At 28.3% G+C, this 22274-nt stretch overlaps 1 protein-coding gene across 2 annotated transcripts; it reads right to left on the bottom strand.

Moving 5' to 3' along the window:
* Window positions 1-6020: 6020 nt before the first annotated feature.
* Window positions 6021-21472, bottom strand: LOC107456028 (uncharacterized). 2 transcript variants are annotated; one of them, XM_016073793.4, is made up of 4 exons: window positions 21322-21472; window positions 10701-12451; window positions 9052-9319; window positions 6021-6239 (listed from the first exon to the last, which is right to left on the bottom strand). In XM_016073793.4, exons 2-4 carry the CDS (start codon window positions 12303-12305, stop codon window positions 6037-6039), a joined length of 2076 nt encoding a protein of 691 aa, XP_015929279.3. In that variant the 5' UTR covers window positions 12306-12451; window positions 21322-21472; the 3' UTR covers window positions 6021-6036. The 2 variants fall into 2 exon arrangements, with proteins under 2 accessions (XP_015929279.3, XP_042901758.2); XM_043045824.3 differs by lacking the exon at window positions 21322-21472 and adding an exon at window positions 14971-15208.
* Window positions 21473-22274: the final 802 nt, after the last annotated feature.

The raw sequence follows: 22274 nt of genomic DNA, 5'->3' as shown, positions 1-22274 counted from the left end.
TTCGCAATTAATTCCTTCACTTCTTACTTCAAATTTAATATGGAACAAAAAAAAAATATTTTGTTCATTTTCCTCATATGATTGCAATAGCGGTTTTTTTATTTATCGATCATAACAAAAATATTAGATTAAGCAAAGGGAGAAATGACATACTTTGTACTATAAATTAAAATAAAGCAACATTGCGTTAATAAATCGCAAATAAGGTCGAGTCAATTTGATTCGAAACAGAGACATTTCGGTTTTGCAATCGAGATATTTACTCAAAGAATGTAAGAAGGAGAGCAGCGAGGTTCATAAGAAAAGTTTTAAACAATTTATGGGAGCGGCTAAACTGGTTGGTAGGAAGTTGGACTAGTGTTCATCAGAACGGGATTTTGAATCTCGCTGGCGAAGGAATCCCCGTGCAAATCTGTTGAAGTAACAAAGACCTTCAAATTCGCATAACAAATCAATACTTTGGGGTTATTGAATTGAAGATTGATCTAGTTAAAGTCAAAATTTCTATCTGTGGATGAATGGAGTACGATTAGGTTCTCTCTGAAAAATGGGCTGTGACGTGTGTGTGGCTTAAGTCGTGTTGTTGGCTATAGAGGCTGCTTCTGAATAAACGAGAAACACAGTCACTGCCTTAAAAAATTCACTTGATTTCAAGAAGTCTTTCTGGTATTGGCAAGTAGCATAAGTAACAACAACAACAAATGAGCTGGAAGAAAGAAAAAAAGGGAATTAACTATTGATAGGGGATGGGGAAGAAGTTCGAGCAAGAACCATTTCCTTCTGAATCGACATTTCTTTCTTTGTTCACACTTCATTATAAGGAAGCTTCCTGTTTTCCTTCTCTCATTCTATTTTTGACATTGAGGAAGGATCTTGATAAAAAAAAAACCAAAACTATAATATTTGTTTTTGTGGCTTTATATGTGCTGTATTCGCGTTTTGTTGCTTTATTTCTTTGGATTGGAAGCTGTTTTATGTACTATAATACAATGTACATTATATGAAATGGTTGATTTATCAAATGCGAGCCTATTGATCACAAGGCCATCAGTCTGCGAACTCTGCAAAACTTTTTCACAAGATAAAATCTAGTTTTTTCCTTGCAGTTTTGCTTACTGTAAGATAAATATATCTTTTATCGAATCATTTTATGATTATTTTCGATACTTTCTCTTAATTTTCAGAAATACTTTTATGATTTTGAACATCGTATAAGTAAAATTGCGATTCAACTCCATTGTCGAATCGGTTCTCTACCTGATTGTTATCTGTTTTTAGATATAAATTTATTTTTTAGATAGATTCATATCAGGGTGGGCCACTCTGTAGTTTTAAACGTTTTTGCACTAATGATTTTAATGAGCAAGATTTTTAAGATAAACACAGTTTAAGATTTTTCTATATAACCAAACACTAGAGTTGTCATGCTCCGAGGTACATGGCACTTGTCTCCCTATGAAGTAAGCCGGGTTCGAAACCCAGAGTAGTCTAGTCAGGCGAATTTTGCTCTTGGCTTGCTCATGGACCCCAATGCTGACGTAATTATTTTATAGAGTTTCTTAGCTAAAATAGCACAGTTATTTGCTAAAATAGTAGTACATATCTGATAATTTTTTTTTGCAAATTTAACAGATTTTTTTACGGTGTATAAGTATTACTTACGATGCATGATTCCAATAATTGCTTTAATAATCAGAATAATTTCAATATGAAAATGAGTATCAATTTTTTTTAACTTTAAGTATTAATCATAAGATCACAGTTAAATAGTTAATCATAAATAGGACTTCAATATTAACTAACTGAGATCAGGATATTTTTAATTCAGAATCTGAAAATCCACTATTATATGCTCTCAAACTACTCGATAGATATATATTTTTATTTTCAAGCGTGTAAGAAGAATATCATTAGTTTCATAAAAAATAAACTATTGAGAAAGAAATTTTTATTGGAAAACATTTCTTTAGCTGACTGACTATTATATGCTCCCAAACTACTCGATAGATATATATTTTTATTTTCATGCGTGTAAGAAGAATATCATTAGTTTCATAAAAAATAAACTATTGAGAAAGAAATTTTTATTGAAAAACATTTTTTTAGCTGACTGCAATTTTAAACCTCTTTTAACTAACAATCTTTACTGCCTATTCATATTCAATCCGCAACTCTGGCATGATTCAGTTTTCTGAAAATTTTCTCATTATGTGGGATATTTTTATATGAAATATATTTGCTCTAGCAATGCTCGTTTACATTTAGTACATTTCTATTTGCTCTGGAGAATAAAATTCCAGCTGATCAACACGTTTTTCATATTTGTTCTACAGCATGCTTTTTTCATTGTAAATGCAATACTGGTCATCAGATTCAAGTTTTAAAAGTTATGTTTTTAGGAAAAAATTTAAACACAAAATTTTTTCAGGATTTTTAAACTTACAGTTTGATAACTCGTGTACATATTCGAAATCAGGTAATTAACGATCATAAATTATTGCAGAAATGTGTTTGATTAATTGCTTCGTTTATATTTAGGAGAATATAAAATACTTATTTTGAGGATAAAATACTTACTTTACTTTATCAGTATTTGATTTCTCGTTTATCAATCATTGTTAAATAAGAAACAAGTTGGACACAAGAAACAGCATTTTATTAGTCGTATAAAATTTTCAATTAAAAGGTTTAATCTAAAACAAGTTAGACATAAGGATGCATTCTAGAAAAGCATTTTATTTGTCTAATCGAATTTTCAATTAAAAGTAGTATATTTTTCTACTTTTTTCCACCTTTTCCGAAATACCAAATAACGATTTTAAGAAACATGTGAAATGAGAAAAGTTTAAAAACCAAAAAACTGCACGGTCAAAATTACTAAATTAAGAGGAAATTTACTGTGTTTCTGGCTCTATGGAAACATCTTCGTAATTTTTCCGGACCACTTGGGTAATGATTTTGGTAAAAATCAACAATAAAATATGGTTTAAAAATGTGTAATGAAGTTTAAAAAATGTGGAAAAATATAATTATTTTAAAATGATACCTTAGAGCACGGCATAAAAACAATTTATTTGCTAAAATTTACTTTTCAAATTTTTTTTGTATTCTTTACTAAATATGTGATAATAAAAACAATAAATTTCCATATGAACAAAAAGAACAGTTTATTTACTTTTTTTTAATCAGAAGTTTCGTTACCATACAGTGCGGTAACTTTGCCAAAATATTTTTTTTTCCTTTGTTTGCGACCTCACATTTTTGTAAGAAGTTTTTCTGTAATTTCTTCAAAAAATTATGTTTCTTTTTTGTGACACTTAAGTCCGTCTTGAAGAAAAAACGAATTTAAATTAACTATTCTGCAAGGAAAAAAAATAGCATACAGGAAAAAATAGCAATATATTTTAAGTATTGTTCTTTATTGATACATGTAATCAGCAAAGTAATTATATTAATAATAATAACAACAATAAAACGAGCCACTCTCTTTACGTAATTATCAGATTTCTTCAAATTTAATGACTCAGTCAAACATAGGTTTCGCACTGCCAATGACAATTTTGGGTTTCAATAGAACCACCTATGTATTTATTTAGTGTTCCAGAAACTTAATATGGTTGACAAACGTAAGAAAAATCAAACTTTACAATTACTTAATTCATGTTATGGTACTCATTAAAAATTATTAATTGCAATCTACAACTTCCTCAGTGAGTTCATTACCCCACATTGGTTCATTAGCCAGTAATGGTTGAAAATTAGTAATAATTAAAACTAAGTATGAAAAAGCTAAAATAATATTAGTAAATAGATTCAGCATAAAAATTAAAATGCTGAGACCAAAGAAATAAGTAAAGGAAGAAAATAGAGAAAGTAAGAACTAACAAAATATAATACTAAATATTAATTATCTGAAGATAATAAAATTTTCAACGAAGTAAATCCAAAAGAGCAAAAAAATATATTATTTTATTGATGGTCAATTTTACTGCCGGTACATGAATGCAAAATACAGCACGACATGTAAATTTGGAATTAAAACTAATTGGAATTTAAATTAAAAATTTTCGGTTCCAGACACTTTCTGTTACTCTTTTTGAATACCTCGCATTTGAATTCCATTTTCACGCATAGAACAATTAAATTAATGCAACAAATTTTTTAAATGCATTGCATTCCATGCAAAAAACTAATTTACTTTACTATTTTGTAAATTCTAAACATATTTCAAGACGATAATTTGTCGACCTTGTGTTTGATTTTAGCGACATTTGTAGACGACTTGGTGACAATTGTCGCCCTACTGGCGTGAACCCTAGTTATACGATATTTATTCAATAACGCACACTATATTGTGAGTTACAAAAAAGACATTAAACGAACTTGCATTAAAAAAATAGGAATTTCTTTTATTCTTAAATACTGCTATGTAATAAACTAGTTCTACATTGTTTAGCCATGAGAGCAATCGAAAGCTAGACCTACTAAATGTTAACATTTTTGTTTACTCATTTCACCTTTTCTCTAAAACTATTTACTGAAATAAAAACAGTTCACACATAATTATAAGACTTGTAACACTTGGAGAAACGAATTTTATAATTGTATGCAAAGAATTTTCAATTCGTTAAAATATGTTTTCGAAATATTGTTGAATACGCACAGAGTAAAATTAACATTAAAGGTTCCAAAAAAAAGGGTATTTTTATTCAGAGAAAGTTCGTTTTTATGCCTGATTTTGTAACTTAAAATATCGTTTTTTTTAAGTAATTAGCACATTTAAGGTAACCACTATGAGGCATTACGATGGAACACGAAGATCCGATCATCAGATCAAAAGTTATTTAGGGTGGTCCGTGTTTTATTTCGCGCACCGTGCAATCAATGTAATACCAATGATCACAATAAATTAATAATTAAACTAATATTTAATAACCATCATAGACAGCAGAAACTCTTCTTAATCTCTCATATTATTTTACAATTGCTAGCATCTTTAAATTGCAAATGTTGGTCTAATAAGATGAGTTAATTCTATCAACTCTGTCACGATTGTCGGGAGAACTTTTTAAACTCATAATTTTGAATCTAAAACTATTGTTCGATTCCTTTATTTCTTCGCAAATTGAATCGACACAGTCATAAGTAAAGAATTAACTTTTTAACTTTTAAATGTAATGTTACCGTTTTCTAAAATTTAAATTTTATATTGTCTTTCTTAAAATATTATTTTTTATTACTGCTGGAAAGTTTCTAAAATACTAAATGGAATAGAATATAATAAAATTTTGAAATCATATTTTAACTATTCAAGTTTATTCTTTGTAACATCAATATTATACTTAATTCTAAATAAGGTATTGTATTATACTAAATTCCATTGTTTATTTTTAAAATGAAATATTCAACTTACTGTTGGAAAGAAATCGTTAAAACTTATTGCTCTATAGTTTTTCAGAATAGCGGGCAGACAAATCGAAATAATTACATTATTTTTTCAGCAGATTATAGTTCTTACTTTTTGTGTTATTATGTGCAATAAGAATATCGCTTTTGTAGTCTCTAAAAATAAATTAAATTTTCAAAAAAAAGTTATATGTTTGAAATTCGAAAACATCATTTTTCATTTCTAGCTTTATTTTTTATTATTACTGTACAAAATTAAAGCATGAAAAATCATAATACTTCATAGATATTTCATGTTTACTTTTTTTCTATTTTAAAATTTACATTTCTATGTAATCTAGTAAAATGTTGATGTCTGGGAAGTTTTATAATGATGTTATCCTTTCCTTTTCGTTGTTATTATGTTAAGGCATTTTTTTTTCAAATTAAAAAAAAAAAATTTTTTTTATTTAAGTTGTTTTATAAAGTTTCTTCTTGATAATTGTGAAGATTTTATTTAATTTTTCATTGAATAAAATGGTCTCACAATTCAATGAAGCCGAAACGAGTCTGGTTTGAAAAATAAATCTGCAAAGCCGATCAAAAGGCAATTTAAATAAAAGAATAAAATTCAATTTTTGTAATAAAATTTTATTTATTTTGTGGACGTATTTTTTCTGCCACTAGATATCCAATTAATCCAATGGATGAAACAAATAACAACATATATATTTTAATGTACTGACAAATGTAGTTGCTGCAAGCGAAAGACACGCAGGCTCCTATGGAATGGCTTAATTCATAACATCCAAAAGCAGCTTCTTCATTCTTTTTGAAAAGAACTCCATGGAATGCTAACACAATAATAGATATCGATTAGAAATTATAATTAATAAATCAAAACAATAGTTATGAATACACTAAGCTTAATCTGAGCAAATAAACCAGCCATCGCCGGGATTCGAACCCGGTTCACCTCATTGTGGGGCTACCGATCTATCACGGTTGAAAATTCTCTCCGGACGGGAATCGAGCCCCGGTCTCCAGCGTGACAGGCCACTATAATGCCTGTTACTAGGAAAATAATTTTAATAAAAAGGTATTTTGAAATTCATTTGAAACTAGGAGTTTTTTCTTCTTATAAAGTGTGCGGAGAAAAATCGATTAAAAAGAGCTTAATATGAGCAACAAAAAAAATTTAAACAATTATAAAATAAAAAAAAAATTTATGTTTCATACAATTTCGAGCTATATTTTTAATTAAATTTAATTTTTTGATTAAAGTTGCTCCTATATAGTCTAAATAAAGAAACTATATATTGATGTTCCCGAATAGCAAACATTTTGATCTCGAATGCTAGGATATTTTTTTTTTGGTGTTGAGGATTAAAAGTACATATTGTTTATTGAATCGAAATATGTAAAGGACTACAAGTAATGTAAATGAATGATAATGGTTAGAAAAGCGAAATTTTCATGAAATGGTAATTTCAGCTTGTGGATTTTATGAAATAATTTAAGTACACTGTAACAAATTAGGATCAAATTACTGTATTAAGTACTGTCATTTCACCTGGGGCACTATTCGAAAAATTCATTTTTACAGTACAATTTTATACGGTATTTTTTACAATAATATTTATTTAATTAGATTGGATCAATTAGTTTACGGTACTGTACAGAGATGTTACTGTAATTATTACGGTAAAAATTACGGTTTATTAGATTGTTTTGTTTCGTAACATGTTCCGGTAAAAACTGATTTTATGTTAAAAAGTACCGATGCACTGAATGTTGGTATTTTTTTTTAACCGTAATTTGATTTGGAAATGCTTTACTGCATAAATCAGAAATAAAAAATAAAAAGTGAAAATCGAAAATAAAATAAAAAAAAATAAAAAATATCAACAAATATCAAAAATTTAAAAAAAGTACGAAATATTCTATACAGTTGTTAATAATATTAATTTACAACTAAAAACTCTGCTATAAATATAGATACAAATTTTTTATCACTAAAATTATGTCATAAATGTGCACTAATACATTATTAAATAAAGATTATCAGAACAATATAAGACAATTAAATTGAAAATTTCAAAATCAACGTCACCCAATAAAGTAGTCAAAATTAAGAAAGAAAATCCAAGTGACCAAGTGATCATTCCAATAAATTGTTCTGGAAAACTGTGTATCACAGATAATAAAGAAAGTAACCTTAGGAAAAAATGGACAGGTTTTTATCGTGTAAGTAAAGTTGATCATACCATGATCAATATAAAGTTGATCAAGATACCATGTTGATCCATCAAGACCACTTTTAATATGTATTTCTTAGAATCCTTTACAAAAAGAGAATTAACAAGTAGAAATGGGGCTTTCATACTTAAACAAGAAAAGAATAAAAAATGTAATCGAAATCTTACCGATCAAAATAATTTGAAGCGAATTTAATAAATAACAAGACTGGATTGACTGCGAGAGAAAACAGAGAGAAATTGAAAGACAATTATTAGAAATACCTTTAAATGTTTTACTACATTCGTCTTCCTGTACTGTTATTTGTTTACCTTCGTTTTTTAAAGGTGTAAGCTTTAAGGTATGTTAAGTTAAGTGAACTTTAAGTGTTAAGGTAAAACTTTAAGGTGTTTTTGTTCCTTCCTCAGTTAAATATTATTTCGAAACCTCCAATGTGTATACTTTTTTTGTTTTCATATTTAATAAGGGTTTTAAATATGTATATAAAAAGAGCCATTTTTAGGAAACACTCTGTATGTGTTTTTTCTATATACCTCTTTAATGAAATATATAAAAAGTTCCTTTTTTATATAATATTCGGAAGAAAACCTAAAATTTTATTTTTTTTCTCACGAAAGGAGAAGAAAGGACCAAGCAGGGGTGATTGTGAGCCCAAGTCAAAATTCCGGAAAATTTCTTGAATTATAAAAAAGAAAAAGAAAAAAACCAGTTTAAATTGAAAAATTAGAAAAAAACTTAAACAAGTTTTTTCTTCCTTTTTCTCAATATTTCTTAGCTTACTTAAAATATATTTAAAATTTTACACATACCTATGATGACCTGGAGAAGTAATTAAAATTTACAAATCTGTCTTTCTTTCTTGAGTTTATGATTATAATAACTATTTACTGATAAAAAATTTATCTGGCTCTCCCTTACAAACAAAATAAACTGTGTTTTTAAGTTCCACCTTTGAAAATTTGAATTTCAGAAACTTCCGTGATCAATGATTTTTTGAAACGTCTGGACCTTCGATCTCCGGAAACTTCCGGATCACTGTTAGCGAAAAATCCGGAAATCCGGATTTTTTTCGGAGCACAATCAGTCCTCAACAAGAAGAGATTTGAAAATAAATTATAATAGGAAAATAAAATCACAAACATAATTAACTAATACTAATTATTCAATAATTAAACCTTACTTGACAACAATACTCACAACTTCACTAACAAAACATTATTTTACAACCAAAACAAAACTAAAAATATCACTTTTAATAAGTTTGAAATCAAATAAATACTTTAAGAAAATATGAATTTAAACTTATTGTTCACTTAACTCTTGATTGTTAGCTTTAGATTTCCTTTTCATTTTTTAAAACGAAACATATTGTACTTTTGTCCATAAATATTACTTATGGATACACACCTTTTAATTGAGACCAGAAACTTCCCATTATCACTCCCCACATTCCAGCCACAACAAAAAACATGATTGGTCGATTAGAATCTGGAGTCCATAGCAACATGATAATATTAACAGCAACATTCATTATCCCGGCCAGCAAGAAAATTGTTCGTCTTCCGAGATGCTTCACTAACCATCCAGATAAGGTAGAGGCCGCTGAACATGTTATGCCAAATGTTATTGTCACTAAGCCAACATGATGCATACCCCACGCACAACCGACGAAAGCCTGAAATGAAATTGCAACGATTTTTAATGTAAGATTTTCAAATGAATTTATGTCAAAAATTAATTTTGAAGAATACCTTACATACATGACAGCTGATATGCGAAATTAGGATGTATAAAAACGAAATGTATCGGCGCTTAATTTTGTTTACAATATCATGTACTTAATTTTTCAATGATAGTTGAAATAACTTACAAGGCACTTACAGTAACTCGAGGAAAGTTTATTTTATTCCCTCGCTTTATTACTCTTCTATCGCCAAATATATTACCCACTTTGAGGTCTTCATTTTTTTATCATTGGCGCAAAATATCTTGAAATTGAGGAAACAAGTAAAAATAATTTATAATTGGCTACTTGCAACTCGAGAAGAGGAATACGTGATTAAGCCCAACCATGTAATTTAATTGAATACCTGTTTGCGACGTTATATGTGTGTGCCGAGCCTGTTTGGCTTATCAATCGATGAATGCCATGATTTACATAGAACGACTCCACTTGCAAGTAGCCAATTAATGAGTTTTTATCCACGTGGTTATAACTTTGCACCGAGTGAAAAAGCCCTGTAATTGCAAATAGCTACTGCGTCAGCATTGAAAAGATGGTAAGTTACTATAACATTAATCAAATTTGGCTTTCATTTTTATTTATTTTTTCCACAAAAATAAATTACACTAAGTTAGAGTTTTTAACGTACGTTTTTTTGCAAAATCTCTTATTTTCACTTAAATAAGTTTGATATTTTTTTCACGGGTGCATGCGCATTTCACCAGAACTGCCGCTTGCGCACTTCAAGTGCGCACGCGCAATTACTTATTTATCCTACTTACGGGAGAGTACGGAAACTAAAGTAAATATGGGAAATCTTCCTATTATCATTGGACAAAATCTCTAAAAAAGTTTAGCAAGTTTGCAATAAAAAATCTTGTCTGCAGCTTAGGATTTTCAATGAGATTTAAATGATTGTTTAAATCTCATATAATCATGGTCTTTCTATTTGTGTAATTTAGGTAAATTGTTTTATTAATCACATAAAGTAAATTTAAAATTGAGCATAAATAATTTCATTAAGTATATTGTTAACGAATTATTTCTGTCAATAATTAAAAAATATAGAACATTAGTAATTATTTCTGCCACACAACTAATTATTAACTAATGGCAAAAATTACATTTTAGTAAGTTAGATTTCGTTCACTTTATTAAAAGTTACCTGAGCTATTTCGTTTTTATTCCGATAGTACCCCTATTATTTTACATCAAGTTACAATAGAAACGAAAAGTTATTATGGTTTAGGTTTTGAATAATAAATTTATGTAAGTAATAAACGTTTCTCAAGAGGGCATTTTAAACCGAATTAAAAATAACAAAAATTCTTACCTTTGGGTAGTCTGCATAAAAAAATCCTTGTGACATTCCCATGTAGATGGATAAAGGTACGATTAGAAGCTGCAGAGGTCTTTTTAACTGATTAAATGTTGCCAAAGCAAAATCCATGGAATAATGAACATTGGTCTTTCTATTTTCCAACGGATCTAAGAAAACAGCAACAAGTAAAACTGCAAGTATATTCAAAGCTAAAAAAATTGAAATCAGTAGATATTTCACTTCTTTACTTGGCTCTTTTAAGTTGATTTCAAAACATTCAGATTCAATGTTACAGAAGTCCGCGCCGCACATGCAACTCGCGTCCTGTATGTAAGTATCATTAACAACACCCCGCTGAAGCACATAGAATGATACAATGTTACTCCATATATGCCCAGACTGATAAAACATAGAATGAATACCAAAGAATCTTGCAGTTGTTGATTCGACTAAGAGCGAGGTAAAGCCGCTTTGTTCATGATGGGCCTTTGCTGTTGAACAAACTGGAATTATGGAATTCGGTACTGGGTCAAAAGTTCTGTCTAACTTATCGATGGAATTTATTGTTAAGGAAGCTTTGTCGAATTTTTCTGAAGGATTCTTAACTACGTCTAGTTCATTTCCTGGATTAGTTGTTAAAGAAGCATTCGTTTTATCTGCAGTATTTGTTGAAGAAAAATCACTGTCCAATTTTTCCCTGGGATTCATTACAGAAGAAATAATATTTAATTTATCCATGGTGTTTGTCGTTGAAGGAGCTACAGACTTAACTATGGAATTTGCTGTATATGAAGAATTATCCAACTCGAGTGAAGAACTACTTCTGCAGCTGAATGACTTAATAACAGGCATGGTTGTGGAAGAAACAGTGTCTAATTTATCCATACAGGCAATAGTCTGTATGGTTGCATTGGCAAGCTCGAACACAGTCGACATATTATAGTTTGTATTTTTTATTGAAGTAATGTTTTTATAGTTTGCTGTGGAATTTTTTTCTATTGTTCGTATAGTACAGCAATTTTTATTAGTACTTGAGGAGACTGATTGTTCAAGTAGGTTGGAATATTTACGACAATCTGTTTCACAGCAATCATTCAATGGCGTGAAATTTTTGAAACAGTTACTATCATAAGTATTGATGAGTTCATTTCGTCTCAATTCATTTTCAGGAGATGTCTTCTTAATTTCGAGATTAAAAGCGTACTTGTTCGATATTTCGTTTAAGTATGCACTGTTTGATCCCCATAAAAGGGTAGCTGCAATACCCATAATTGCATAAGAAGGAATCATGATCAGCCAGTGAGGATAAAAATTTGCCACTGTGCTGGGTATATGAGCTAGTATGCAAAATGTTGAAGTCATTTTAGTTCCTAACTTCAAAATTGAATATTTCATGAAAAAAAGAGCTATTATACATCCAAATGCAAATTGGATTGCGATGGAAACAACGCCTATTCCCTCATTCCTATTCAGAGTACTTTGCAACATCTGCAAACCATCAACTGAAGTACATATTAATAGAAATGCAATTGATAGCAGCAAAACATTTTTAATAATCCGAGCATTAGTAAAAAATGGTGCATCTTTTAATACTTCTGTTTCTGTATCATTTTCCATGCTGTTTTCAAATGTTATTAGCTTAGTTACGCAACAGAAATATGTCAGCGTTTAGTAAAAATACTAAATATTCCACAAAATCTCCCATTTTCTGCGTCATACAATTTATCAAAAAATATTGTTGAAATCTTCAATAGCGATTTCACCTAAAAACAAAAAAATTTATTAAAAATATTACTGTACAGAATAAAAAAGTAGTATTTTACAAACTAGGGAAAGTATAAAAAAAGTTCAAAATAATAAAAACTTTAAATGAAAAGCAACATACAAAATTATGTAATAATATTCCACCTAGTTAAGATTAAAGGCCGCACTGTAAAAATTCCGATATAAAGTACCGGCATTTCGAGTGCTTCATCCGTAATATCCATTTTAACCGTAAAATATTATACTGTCAGTTTTAAAGTAATATTTACTTAATTAGAGTGTTTCAGTGATTTTACAGTAAAAATTGCGCTGCGTCAGATTTTTTGTTCCGCAACTCGTTACGGTAAAAATGGATTTCACAGTAGTAAAATCACTTTATCCTGAGTGTTGGTACTTTTCTTTACTGTAATTTAATCCGGATTTGTTACAGTGCAAAGCATGTTCTTTCAGTGTATACGAAACATGCGAAACTGACAGTCTTCCACAAGATGGTGCGAATCTGTCCTTTGAGTTCTACTCAAAGTTGATTTTTACGTATCTTATAATGGTAAATAAGAAATAATTCCACTTTTTAACTCTATATAAGCTCGTAAACTTTGTTATAAATTCATAATGATTTCCACTACTTAGAAATACTTTGATTTTTACAACCTTTTTTTTCATCTGAATGTAATGAATTATTTTGTTTTGTTTTTTAAATTAACCTCTTTACTCAAAAAATATTTCTTTTTCATGTTTAAAAGTTTCTCCAACATTTCATTACTCATTGATTAAGTGCAAGTCACGTATTAAAAAGAAATTGAAGTTAGGAAACGAATACAATTTTATCTCCTTTGAGTTTCCATACTGTGAAAATTGTGGTGTAATATCTCACTATAAACTCATAATGATTTCCACTACTTAGAAATGCTTTGAATTTTTAAATCTTTTTTTCTTATCTGAATATAATGAGTTATTTCGGTTTTTTGAAATTTAACCTCTTCACTTAAAAAATATTTCTTTTTCATGTTTAAAAGTTTCTCCAAATTTTCATTACTCATTGATAAAGTACAAGTTACGTATAAAAATGAAATCGAAGTTAGGAAACGAATACAATTTTATCTCCTATGAGTTCTATACTGTAAACCGGATACGATGGGGAACAACTCAAACAACTCATTTACGTTATAAGGGTTGTAAATTTAAATTTAAGCACTTATAATCGATGGCTTACACCGAATTCTTACTCATTCGCACAAAACGAAAATTATTTTCAGTTCCAAAAACGACGATGTGTTGACGTGCTTTTTTTTATTGTCAGAAGTTAGAGTTTGAAATCGAGAATTAGTTGGGACGACTTTGAGTGTTGCTAGGATTTAAACGAATAACTTGTTGTTCATCTTTAAAATACGCAACTTGTTTTTTTAATCTCTGTGAACTCCATTAACTGATTTTAACATGTATAATTTCTATTAGTTTCCATTTTTCTCGAGTTCGTCTTTATATTATTTCTGTGATACTTTTATGAGACAAACTAATTTTATTTTGAAAATAAAATAAGTTTGTTGCGTACTAGTGTGTTTGGCAAACAAAATAATTTTATTTTGAAAAATAGTATCTATTTCAAATTAATAATTCTTACTTTATTTTACATCGTAATAAGGCATTTAATGACTCTTATGTGCATCTAATTTAACTATAATTGGTAATTTCTATGCTACTGATTGTAATAAATAGCGCCGGCTACTTTATACCAAGTAGTGTTATAGAACTTGTTAGCATCGACGAATACTTGATGGAGTATCACTTTCTTCGATTTGAAGTAGTCGCCACCATTTTTAAATTTAAGATACACGAATGTTTTAACAGTGTAATAAAATGTTCGAAATATTCATAGATAATAAAAGAATTGTTGTCTAATCAGTTAACTGAAGAAAAAAATATACTAATGGAGGTTAAAACTGTGATAAACACCTACAACTTGCATTACTGGAAGTTATAAACGTTTTGAAATCTAAACTTACTTTCAGAATTCATATATAAAGTTTTGATGCTAATAAAAAAAGCCTTTATGTTGTGGTTATAAATACATATAAGCAAATGCATTTTTAAAATATAGAAAAATACGACGAATTAATAAGCGTTCAAAACATGTGATAATTCTTTTTAAATAAAACGGTTATTTAACTGCCAAACTATTTGCAAATTTTCCTTATAGTAATTTTCCTTATAGTATTATAAATTTTCCTTACAAATTTTCCAAAAGCAAAATGCAACAGAAATAAACATTTGGAGATAATAACAATAAGCATAAGAACTGCTACAATAAGAAAAAAAATTAGGGTACTTTTTTTTTTTTTTGCTGTATACGAATTCTGAAATATTTTTACAAAATTTCATCTTGGAAAAAAATTATCAGAAAAATAAAAATTGCAAGAAAAGTAACCAAATGTAAATCTAAATTTTCTGCATATGTCAGTTCTGATAAACGTGAAACAACAAAAGTGCTTAAATAAAGGTAATACAAAGCCAGACTTACCTAAAAAAATAACACTCAATAAAACAACTAAATTCATATGAAATTCTCTACAAATACGTCATTCTGACGTCATTTGTTTCCTTAAATATGGATTTGGATTCCTTCAGTTGTAAAATAATGAAAATCTATTGGAATTTACAAGGTAAGAAATACCAATGGAAATATTTCAATGTAAACAATAGAAACTGAAAAGAAATGCTCTTCGTGTGTCATATTAACAAGTTAAATGGTTGCATTTAAATATCTAAGTCAAGAAAAGGAAAGGTAATGATGAAAACTGTCACCTGGAAAATGTCAACAGTGCAAGCAGACAGTCAATTGCATTCTTATACTTTGAGTCAAGGTTAAAAAATGTTCTTATTCCTCGAAAGATTGAGATGAATTTAGTTGATAAAGACACGGAAAGGCAAGGAAAATAAAGCTAGAATGAAAATTGATTCTTTCTTTTAATTCCTTGTTTCATTTTAAAGTCGAATTCTTTCCGAGATTAAAAATATAGAAGTATAATAAATTATTCCTAGAAAAACTTTTACAATATATATATTGTAAAACTTGTTTGTATTGTTCAATTGCATTTTTATTTTTTAGCGATATAGACACATTATAAAGAGTAATTTTTGTCTTAGGATAGTTATTCTTCATTCAGAAATATCGCATTTATCGTAAAGGATGTATCCTGATGAAGACCTTTACGTTTTACATTAAAAATATATATATATATATATATATATATATATATATATATATATATATATATATATATATATATATATATATATATATATATATATATATATATATACTCGATGCTAGAAAATCGCCGCTGGTATGTATTATTTATTATATTACGAGCTCTTCAATTACAAGCTTCATATCCCTATGATAGTGGATTACTCCATTTCTTCTGAAAGTTGTAAAAGCAATTGAATGCATGTTTGCATATTTCGATTTTAAAATTTTAAAATCAGATACAAATATTTCTTTTTTCTTAATAGCAAATTAAATGAAAAGGCATTTCGAATCTTTAAGTAGTGTCTCATATGTAATATATTTTATTTTATGTATAATAATTATTCACTAATTTTTCTCGAGGTTAAGATAAGCTTATTATTATTATTTTGCACATACGTCTTAGTCTTAACTCATTAATTACATTTCACACATGAGATAGATTAAGATCAACGTAGAGAACATCCGGAAAAAGCTTTTGACAATAAAAAATAAAGAAAGAAGGAAGAAAAATCATTAGTGCACAGCAGAGGTCACGCAAAGATGAAATCCTAACAATCTTTAAAAAAAAAGGGTAAAGAAAAGGAACATGGGATTTCTGGAGAGATATAACTTGCTATCACAGATGTGCAAAAATTTATAATATAAATGCTGCGAAAACATTATTTTGGTTAAATTACAGGATTGGCAGTGCAGAAAAAAAACTCAGCATCGTAGAAAATCGTTGACTGTGAACTCGGAGAAATTGAGATGCACAATATTGTTCCCAGAATGGTAAACAACTAATTTCTAGATCCATGAATCTCGTTGAACTCTATTGCACAAGGATGGTGTTTGTGATATTGTTTTTTTTTTTTTTTTGCCAATATATTGGATGAACTGAAACCAATTTGGGTTCCAAGGCCGAAAAAAATAGGAGCCTCTGGTATATAGACCAAATGTGATGATGATTCATGATTAATTCGCATTTTTATCACAGTCCGGAGAGTTAGGACTTGTTGACACAGGTATGCAAACATTTATAATATAAATGCCACAAAAACATTATTTCGGTTAAATTACAGGATTAGCAGTGCAGAAAAATAACTCAGCAGAGAAGAAAATCGTTGGCTTTGAACTCGGAAAAGATGAGATGAAGTTCCTAGATTGGTGAATAACTAATTTCTAGATTCGTGAATCCCGCTGAACTCTATTGCACAACGATGGTGCTTGTGGTATTGTCTTTTCTTGGCCAATATATTGCATAAACTGAAGCCAGTTTGGGACTTCTTCAGAAGAGAATTGGCTATTTTGGCTGCCAAGGCCGAAAAAAATGGTAGCCTCTGGTATATCGTATTAAAAGACGTAGACATTATTAAAAATAACCGGATTTACCTACGTAACTACTAGGCAAGAATGTAAGAACTAATATTCAGTATTCTGTAAAGTGATGCTAAGAGACAAATGATAATAAGAAAATAAATGATGATAAAACAAAAATAAATTATCCTTACTTCTTAAAAAAATGAATAAAATTAACTCTTTGAGGTTGTATTAAAGTTATACATGGGTGTCATGCTAGTCTGAATTAATTTTCGTAGAATACATAATATACAAAATTACGAAAGAAAAATGAATTTTATTAATTCTTTTTTAAACTTTAGATATTTGCAACACAATCATATGTTTTAATTTTATGTAAAAATTTACGTGAAAAGAAAGTTTTAGGTGAAAGAAACGAAATTTTTAATGTTTTTAATAAAGAAAACAGGCTTCATTGAAATTTTTCATATTTTAAAATCTAGATAATAAGTTATTTATTACAAAATCGACATGAATAATACCTATCCATACATATATAGTCATGCATATACATTTACGTATACCCTTATTAAAAAATAGCTACAATCTAAAGCAATTTCGTTACAAATTACACAAGCACGTGGTTCACAATGCGCATTCTTCAACTGCTTTGCTCAACGCTTTTAATGGTATCGCCAATCTTTTTTAATTTAACTGTTTCAAATTTTTTTAAAAATAAAATTCAGTCTTTAGAAATATAAAGTCAAAATCATATAAACCTTCAAGGAGGAATACAAAAAGGAAGATAAAACAAAATTTTTGTTGTAATTAATGCATAACTTCATATTTATCATGAAATTTCGATCTCGAATTCATAAATAATTATGGTTATAAATTTAAAAAAAATAGACTGTTTATTTTTTATAGTATAGATTTATGGTTGAATTTTACTGATTGCAAAATATTTTAGAGTTGCAATGTGCATATGTTTAAGTGTATGTGATAATCCTTCAAAACAGTCAAATTGAGAAAAGCTAAATTTTCATTCGTTATATATATTATTTTAATAGCATTCATTACTTTATCTTTTTTAAATGTACTATGTTAAATTTGAATCAGAATTATAATTATATATTTTTTATTTACTCTCGTAATCATATTTTTTATAAGTGCAAACTATTTAAAGCAACAAGAAAATATCATTTCGTTTAAAAAAACGAAGAAAGTAAGATGGTTTTAAATTAAGAATAGAGAAAGAAATTGCTACGAAAAAAATATATTAAATGGATAGCTCAAGAGTTTATTTATTATTTAAGTTTTAAGAGGAAAAGAAAAAACAATAAATGAAAATCCGATGACTATTTTTTTATCCTGATCAATACTTATACATCGCTGGAAGATACAGTTCACATTCAAGTGTCTCAATAGAAGTTGGAATGAACAAAACTACAAACAAAAAAAAAAAACAGAGAGAAAAAGGAAAATTTTAAGAAAAGCACTTATTTTGTTTTTGGATTGCTATTATTTATAAAAGGTACACATTATTTACGAAAATAAGTAAAGATGGTATTATGCTATTGTTTGGCATTCATTCCGCATTCTTGTTAAAAATGAAAACAAACAGGAAATTGATGATATTAAGGCTTTTATTCCACATTCTTTCAGAATAATGTTTGGCTTATACTTTTACGTATAAAGATAACGAACTCACTTAAGCACCTCAACATGCAAAATATTTCAAGACTACATCGAGAAAAAAAGAATGGCTAAAGCTACCAGATTATGGTAAAATTTATCATGTTGCTGGCTCGCTTTCGTAAGGCAAAATTAATTATAAAATATAGTTCCATAATACATAATGAAATTTGATGAATGAGGTAAAATTTGGTAGTTTTGTCAGGATACCTTATCGAATAAACAACATTTATTCGGTAAAATTTGGTATTTTTTACTTAATGTGTGGTAATAAGAGCTATAATTCTTTTTTCTCCGATTACCCGTTATCAAATGAACGGAAAAATTACTAAATTATCGTATATTTTAGTTTTATTAACTAAAACTATGTTGTTGTTTTTGTTTTAATTTTTAATATCATTGTTAACTATAATTTTTTCAGTTATGATTTTCACCACGTAGAATATATAAATATTTCTTTCTCAAAAATCAAAAGCTCCAAAAAATAGAAATTAGACTGATTAATTTTACTTTCACAGTTCATATTACAATAGTTAATCTTTTGAGTTTACGCAACAGCTAGGTGTATTTTCTTCAAAAATGATTTCTTTTTCTAAATAATAGTAATGATAAAATAAGCAGAAATTAATACTTTTCCTCACTACCTCAGAATAACCAGGACACACGATAATTGTTGCTGTTGTCGTATGTCATTAAGGAAAAAGGAATGCGATTCTTCTTGCTTCCCAGTGGCGCCATCTATGGACGAGAATTCGACTTCTGCCACACACATACGTCTCAAACCTTTCATAGGGCTGACCCATTCACATATACATTCATTCGTCCACAGATCGTAATTTTGACCTGAACCATAGAACAATCAATTTCCAATTCAGTACCTACAGAGGTATGATTTGTTATGGGAACATGGATGACTTTGTGACCTGACAGATTTAATGTGCACTAGTCACCATTTACTAACGGAGAGTATTCTGCCGGCTGGAATCGAACATCCGTTCTGACAAACGTGAGTCTAGCGCCCTGCCAATCAGGTTATCCTGGTCCTCCATAGCGCGTGGAAATGCATTTTACATTGATTTGCCCCTAATTACTAGAGTCGCTTTTCTTGTTCTTTTTTTAAATAATTTTCTTTTCCTCACAGCGACAGTGGCTTTTCCTAGTTTTCGTTTCTCACCCTTTTTTCCATTTTTCATTAGAAACTTAAAGCGTTTATTTCAAATCAGGTTTGTTTCTGTTTATTCACGTCTGGCAAATGGGTGACCATTTTTTGAGAGCTGGAAACATGTTGACTGTTATTGTACTTACAGTTTCCTTTCCGCTTTCAAAAAAAATTAGTTAAATGTTCCTACGGAATTTGAAATTACTAAATTAAACCTGCCAGGAAAGTAAATTATCATACGTTTGATAAGTAACTAAATTACAATTTTATAGCGAAATTCTATTGTAGCAGAAAAACAATAGATTAAAACAATACATTAATGTGCGCCATTTTTACATAATTTTTCTATTTCTCTTGTAGCAAACTAAAAGAGATACTGAAACAATTTTTTTCATGAGATTGATGTTTTATTTTACTAATTACTTTTCGAAGTATTGAAGGAAAACAAATTATTTTCGAGTTAGATTCAAGTAAGGCACACAAATATTCTTTTAAAACCATTACGTTAATACCTATATGGTAAGGAGTTAAAATTGTAGTCAGCATTGCTAAATTTCTGTAGAACTTTTTTAGTATGATTACTAAAAATAATGCTTAAAAAAATTTGAAATATTATTTTTGTAAAACAGTAATGTAATAAGTAAAATATAAGTTTATGGGTTTCACGCACTTAAATATGTTAATTCTTAATTGTAAATATTTAAAATATTCGCTTTAAATAAACTAGTTTCATTTGTAAATTTTTTTTACTAAATGTGTGGACTCTAATTTTAAAGAAATATAATTTTGAAAACCAAAATTTCCGGTGAACCTTTACTATATGAATGGAAAAATTACCAAATGAATTGTTCAAGTGCCGTATGTTTTGCTATTTTAATAGCAGAATTATGGTTTACTTTACCAGAAATATCATTATCATAGAGTACCATAATTTTACCAATTTTTTATTCACCGTGCATCGAACTCGAACGATAATTTTACCAAGTTTCAAAATTTTTAACTGTGCAAAATTTAAAAAAACACACTATTATAAAGCAAGTCTTTTTGAATTGGCAACTATTATAAAGCAAGTCTTTTTGAGTAAAATAATTACATAAAAAATAATAAATAAAAACATTTTAAATAATTAGTCTCATTTTAAAAACAGATCTGTCGATGTTGCTTAGGTCAAAGTTTATACATTTTCGTGTGTTTAAATGATAAAAAAAAAACAGTTAATCTCTTTTGTTTTGCCAGTAGTATATCATTTAATCAAAACTTTTTCATAGTTTCAAAAGAACATAATTAAATTTATAATAATATTTAAATTACCAGGTACTGAAGATATCACATGATTATACGTAATAAATGATTAAATCTAATAAAAATTTATAAAACTCATATACACCAGAAAAGTTATACACTAATTACTTGACAAAATTATTTCACTAGGGTCAAATTAATTATCTATATTTTGTTTTTTAATTATAGAAGTAAATCTTACCAACCTTTGGACAGAGAAACTTCTGATATGGAATTAAGATGATCTCTTGAAATAATTTGAGTCGCGCACGTTGAAAATATAGCTTGAATGCTTTTCTGCTTAAAAACGCGTGAAATTGAAAACCATGTTCATCCTTTCATTCAAAACTGAAGACAGCCTTTCATACTTTCGAGTATTTCATAGAGAAACTTGTTTATTTACTTTCGAATTTAAATATTTGAGTTATGAAAATTGAGAATGTAGATGAGAAACGTAAAGTATAGATTCAGATTCTTATGAACTCATCTAAAAGCGGAAAGCCTATAAAACTGCTGATGAATGCGTACGAGTGTGCGTGAATTTTTAGTGTATGAAAATGAAGCATTATTTAAATTCCAAAAATATCGGAGTTAAAAGGTAAAAAGAAAACTGTTCCTATGTAAAAAAAGTCACGTATTAATGTTTTTTGAAAAAAATTATTAGATTTTACGTTTAAAATAATTATGCAAAATCATATTTTTATCTAAGTGAGGAGTTTCAAATTTTATATATTTTTTTTATTTAAAATTCCATGTTAGCTATATTAAGAAACCCTGTCAATTTAAATAATAGTATGCCTTTATTTTAGTAAGGGAATAGAGATTTGATAAATTAAATACTTAACATGCACGGTGTTTCTTAAAGACCACCCTTAATATATATTTTTCGAATCCACGCGGTGCTTTTGCTTTTCCACAGAAGACATTATTTGATTTGAATATATATATATATATATATATATATATATATATATATATATATATATATATATATATATATATATATATATATATATATATCTGCTAAGCTGCAGTGACTTCCCTTACCAGTCAACTGGCAATCCATCAATGATCAATTAATTAGATAACAACCAATGCGAATAGGTTTCTTCTGGAATGAGAATACCTATCGCTTATTGCTTTATTGAAATTACATACA

The sequence above is a fragment of the Parasteatoda tepidariorum genome, chromosome 8 (assembly GCF_982258835.1).
Source record: "Parasteatoda tepidariorum strain Cologne lab strain chromosome 8, Ptep-v5.0, whole genome shotgun sequence".
NCBI classification, from domain to species: domain Eukaryota; kingdom Metazoa; phylum Arthropoda; class Arachnida; order Araneae; family Theridiidae; genus Parasteatoda; species Parasteatoda tepidariorum.
Note: the sequence above shows the minus strand (reverse complement) of the source record. Positions and strands in the feature narration are given on the sequence as shown.

Bases quoted from the DNA above. Each gene is read 5' to 3' on its own strand.
- LOC107456028 (XM_016073793.4), bottom strand. From the start codon at position 12,305: ATGGAAAATGATACAGAAACAGAAGTATTAAAAGATGCACCATTTTTT. The intron at 9,320-10,700 runs GTAAGAATTTTT...ATTTCATTTCAG, and splicing joins TTTATGCAGACTACCCAAAG to GCTTTCGTCGGTTGTGCGTG. The intron at 6,240-9,051 runs GTGTGTATCCAT...TTATTGTGTTAG, and splicing joins TTTCTGGTCTCAATTAAAAG to CATTCCATGGAGTTCTTTTC.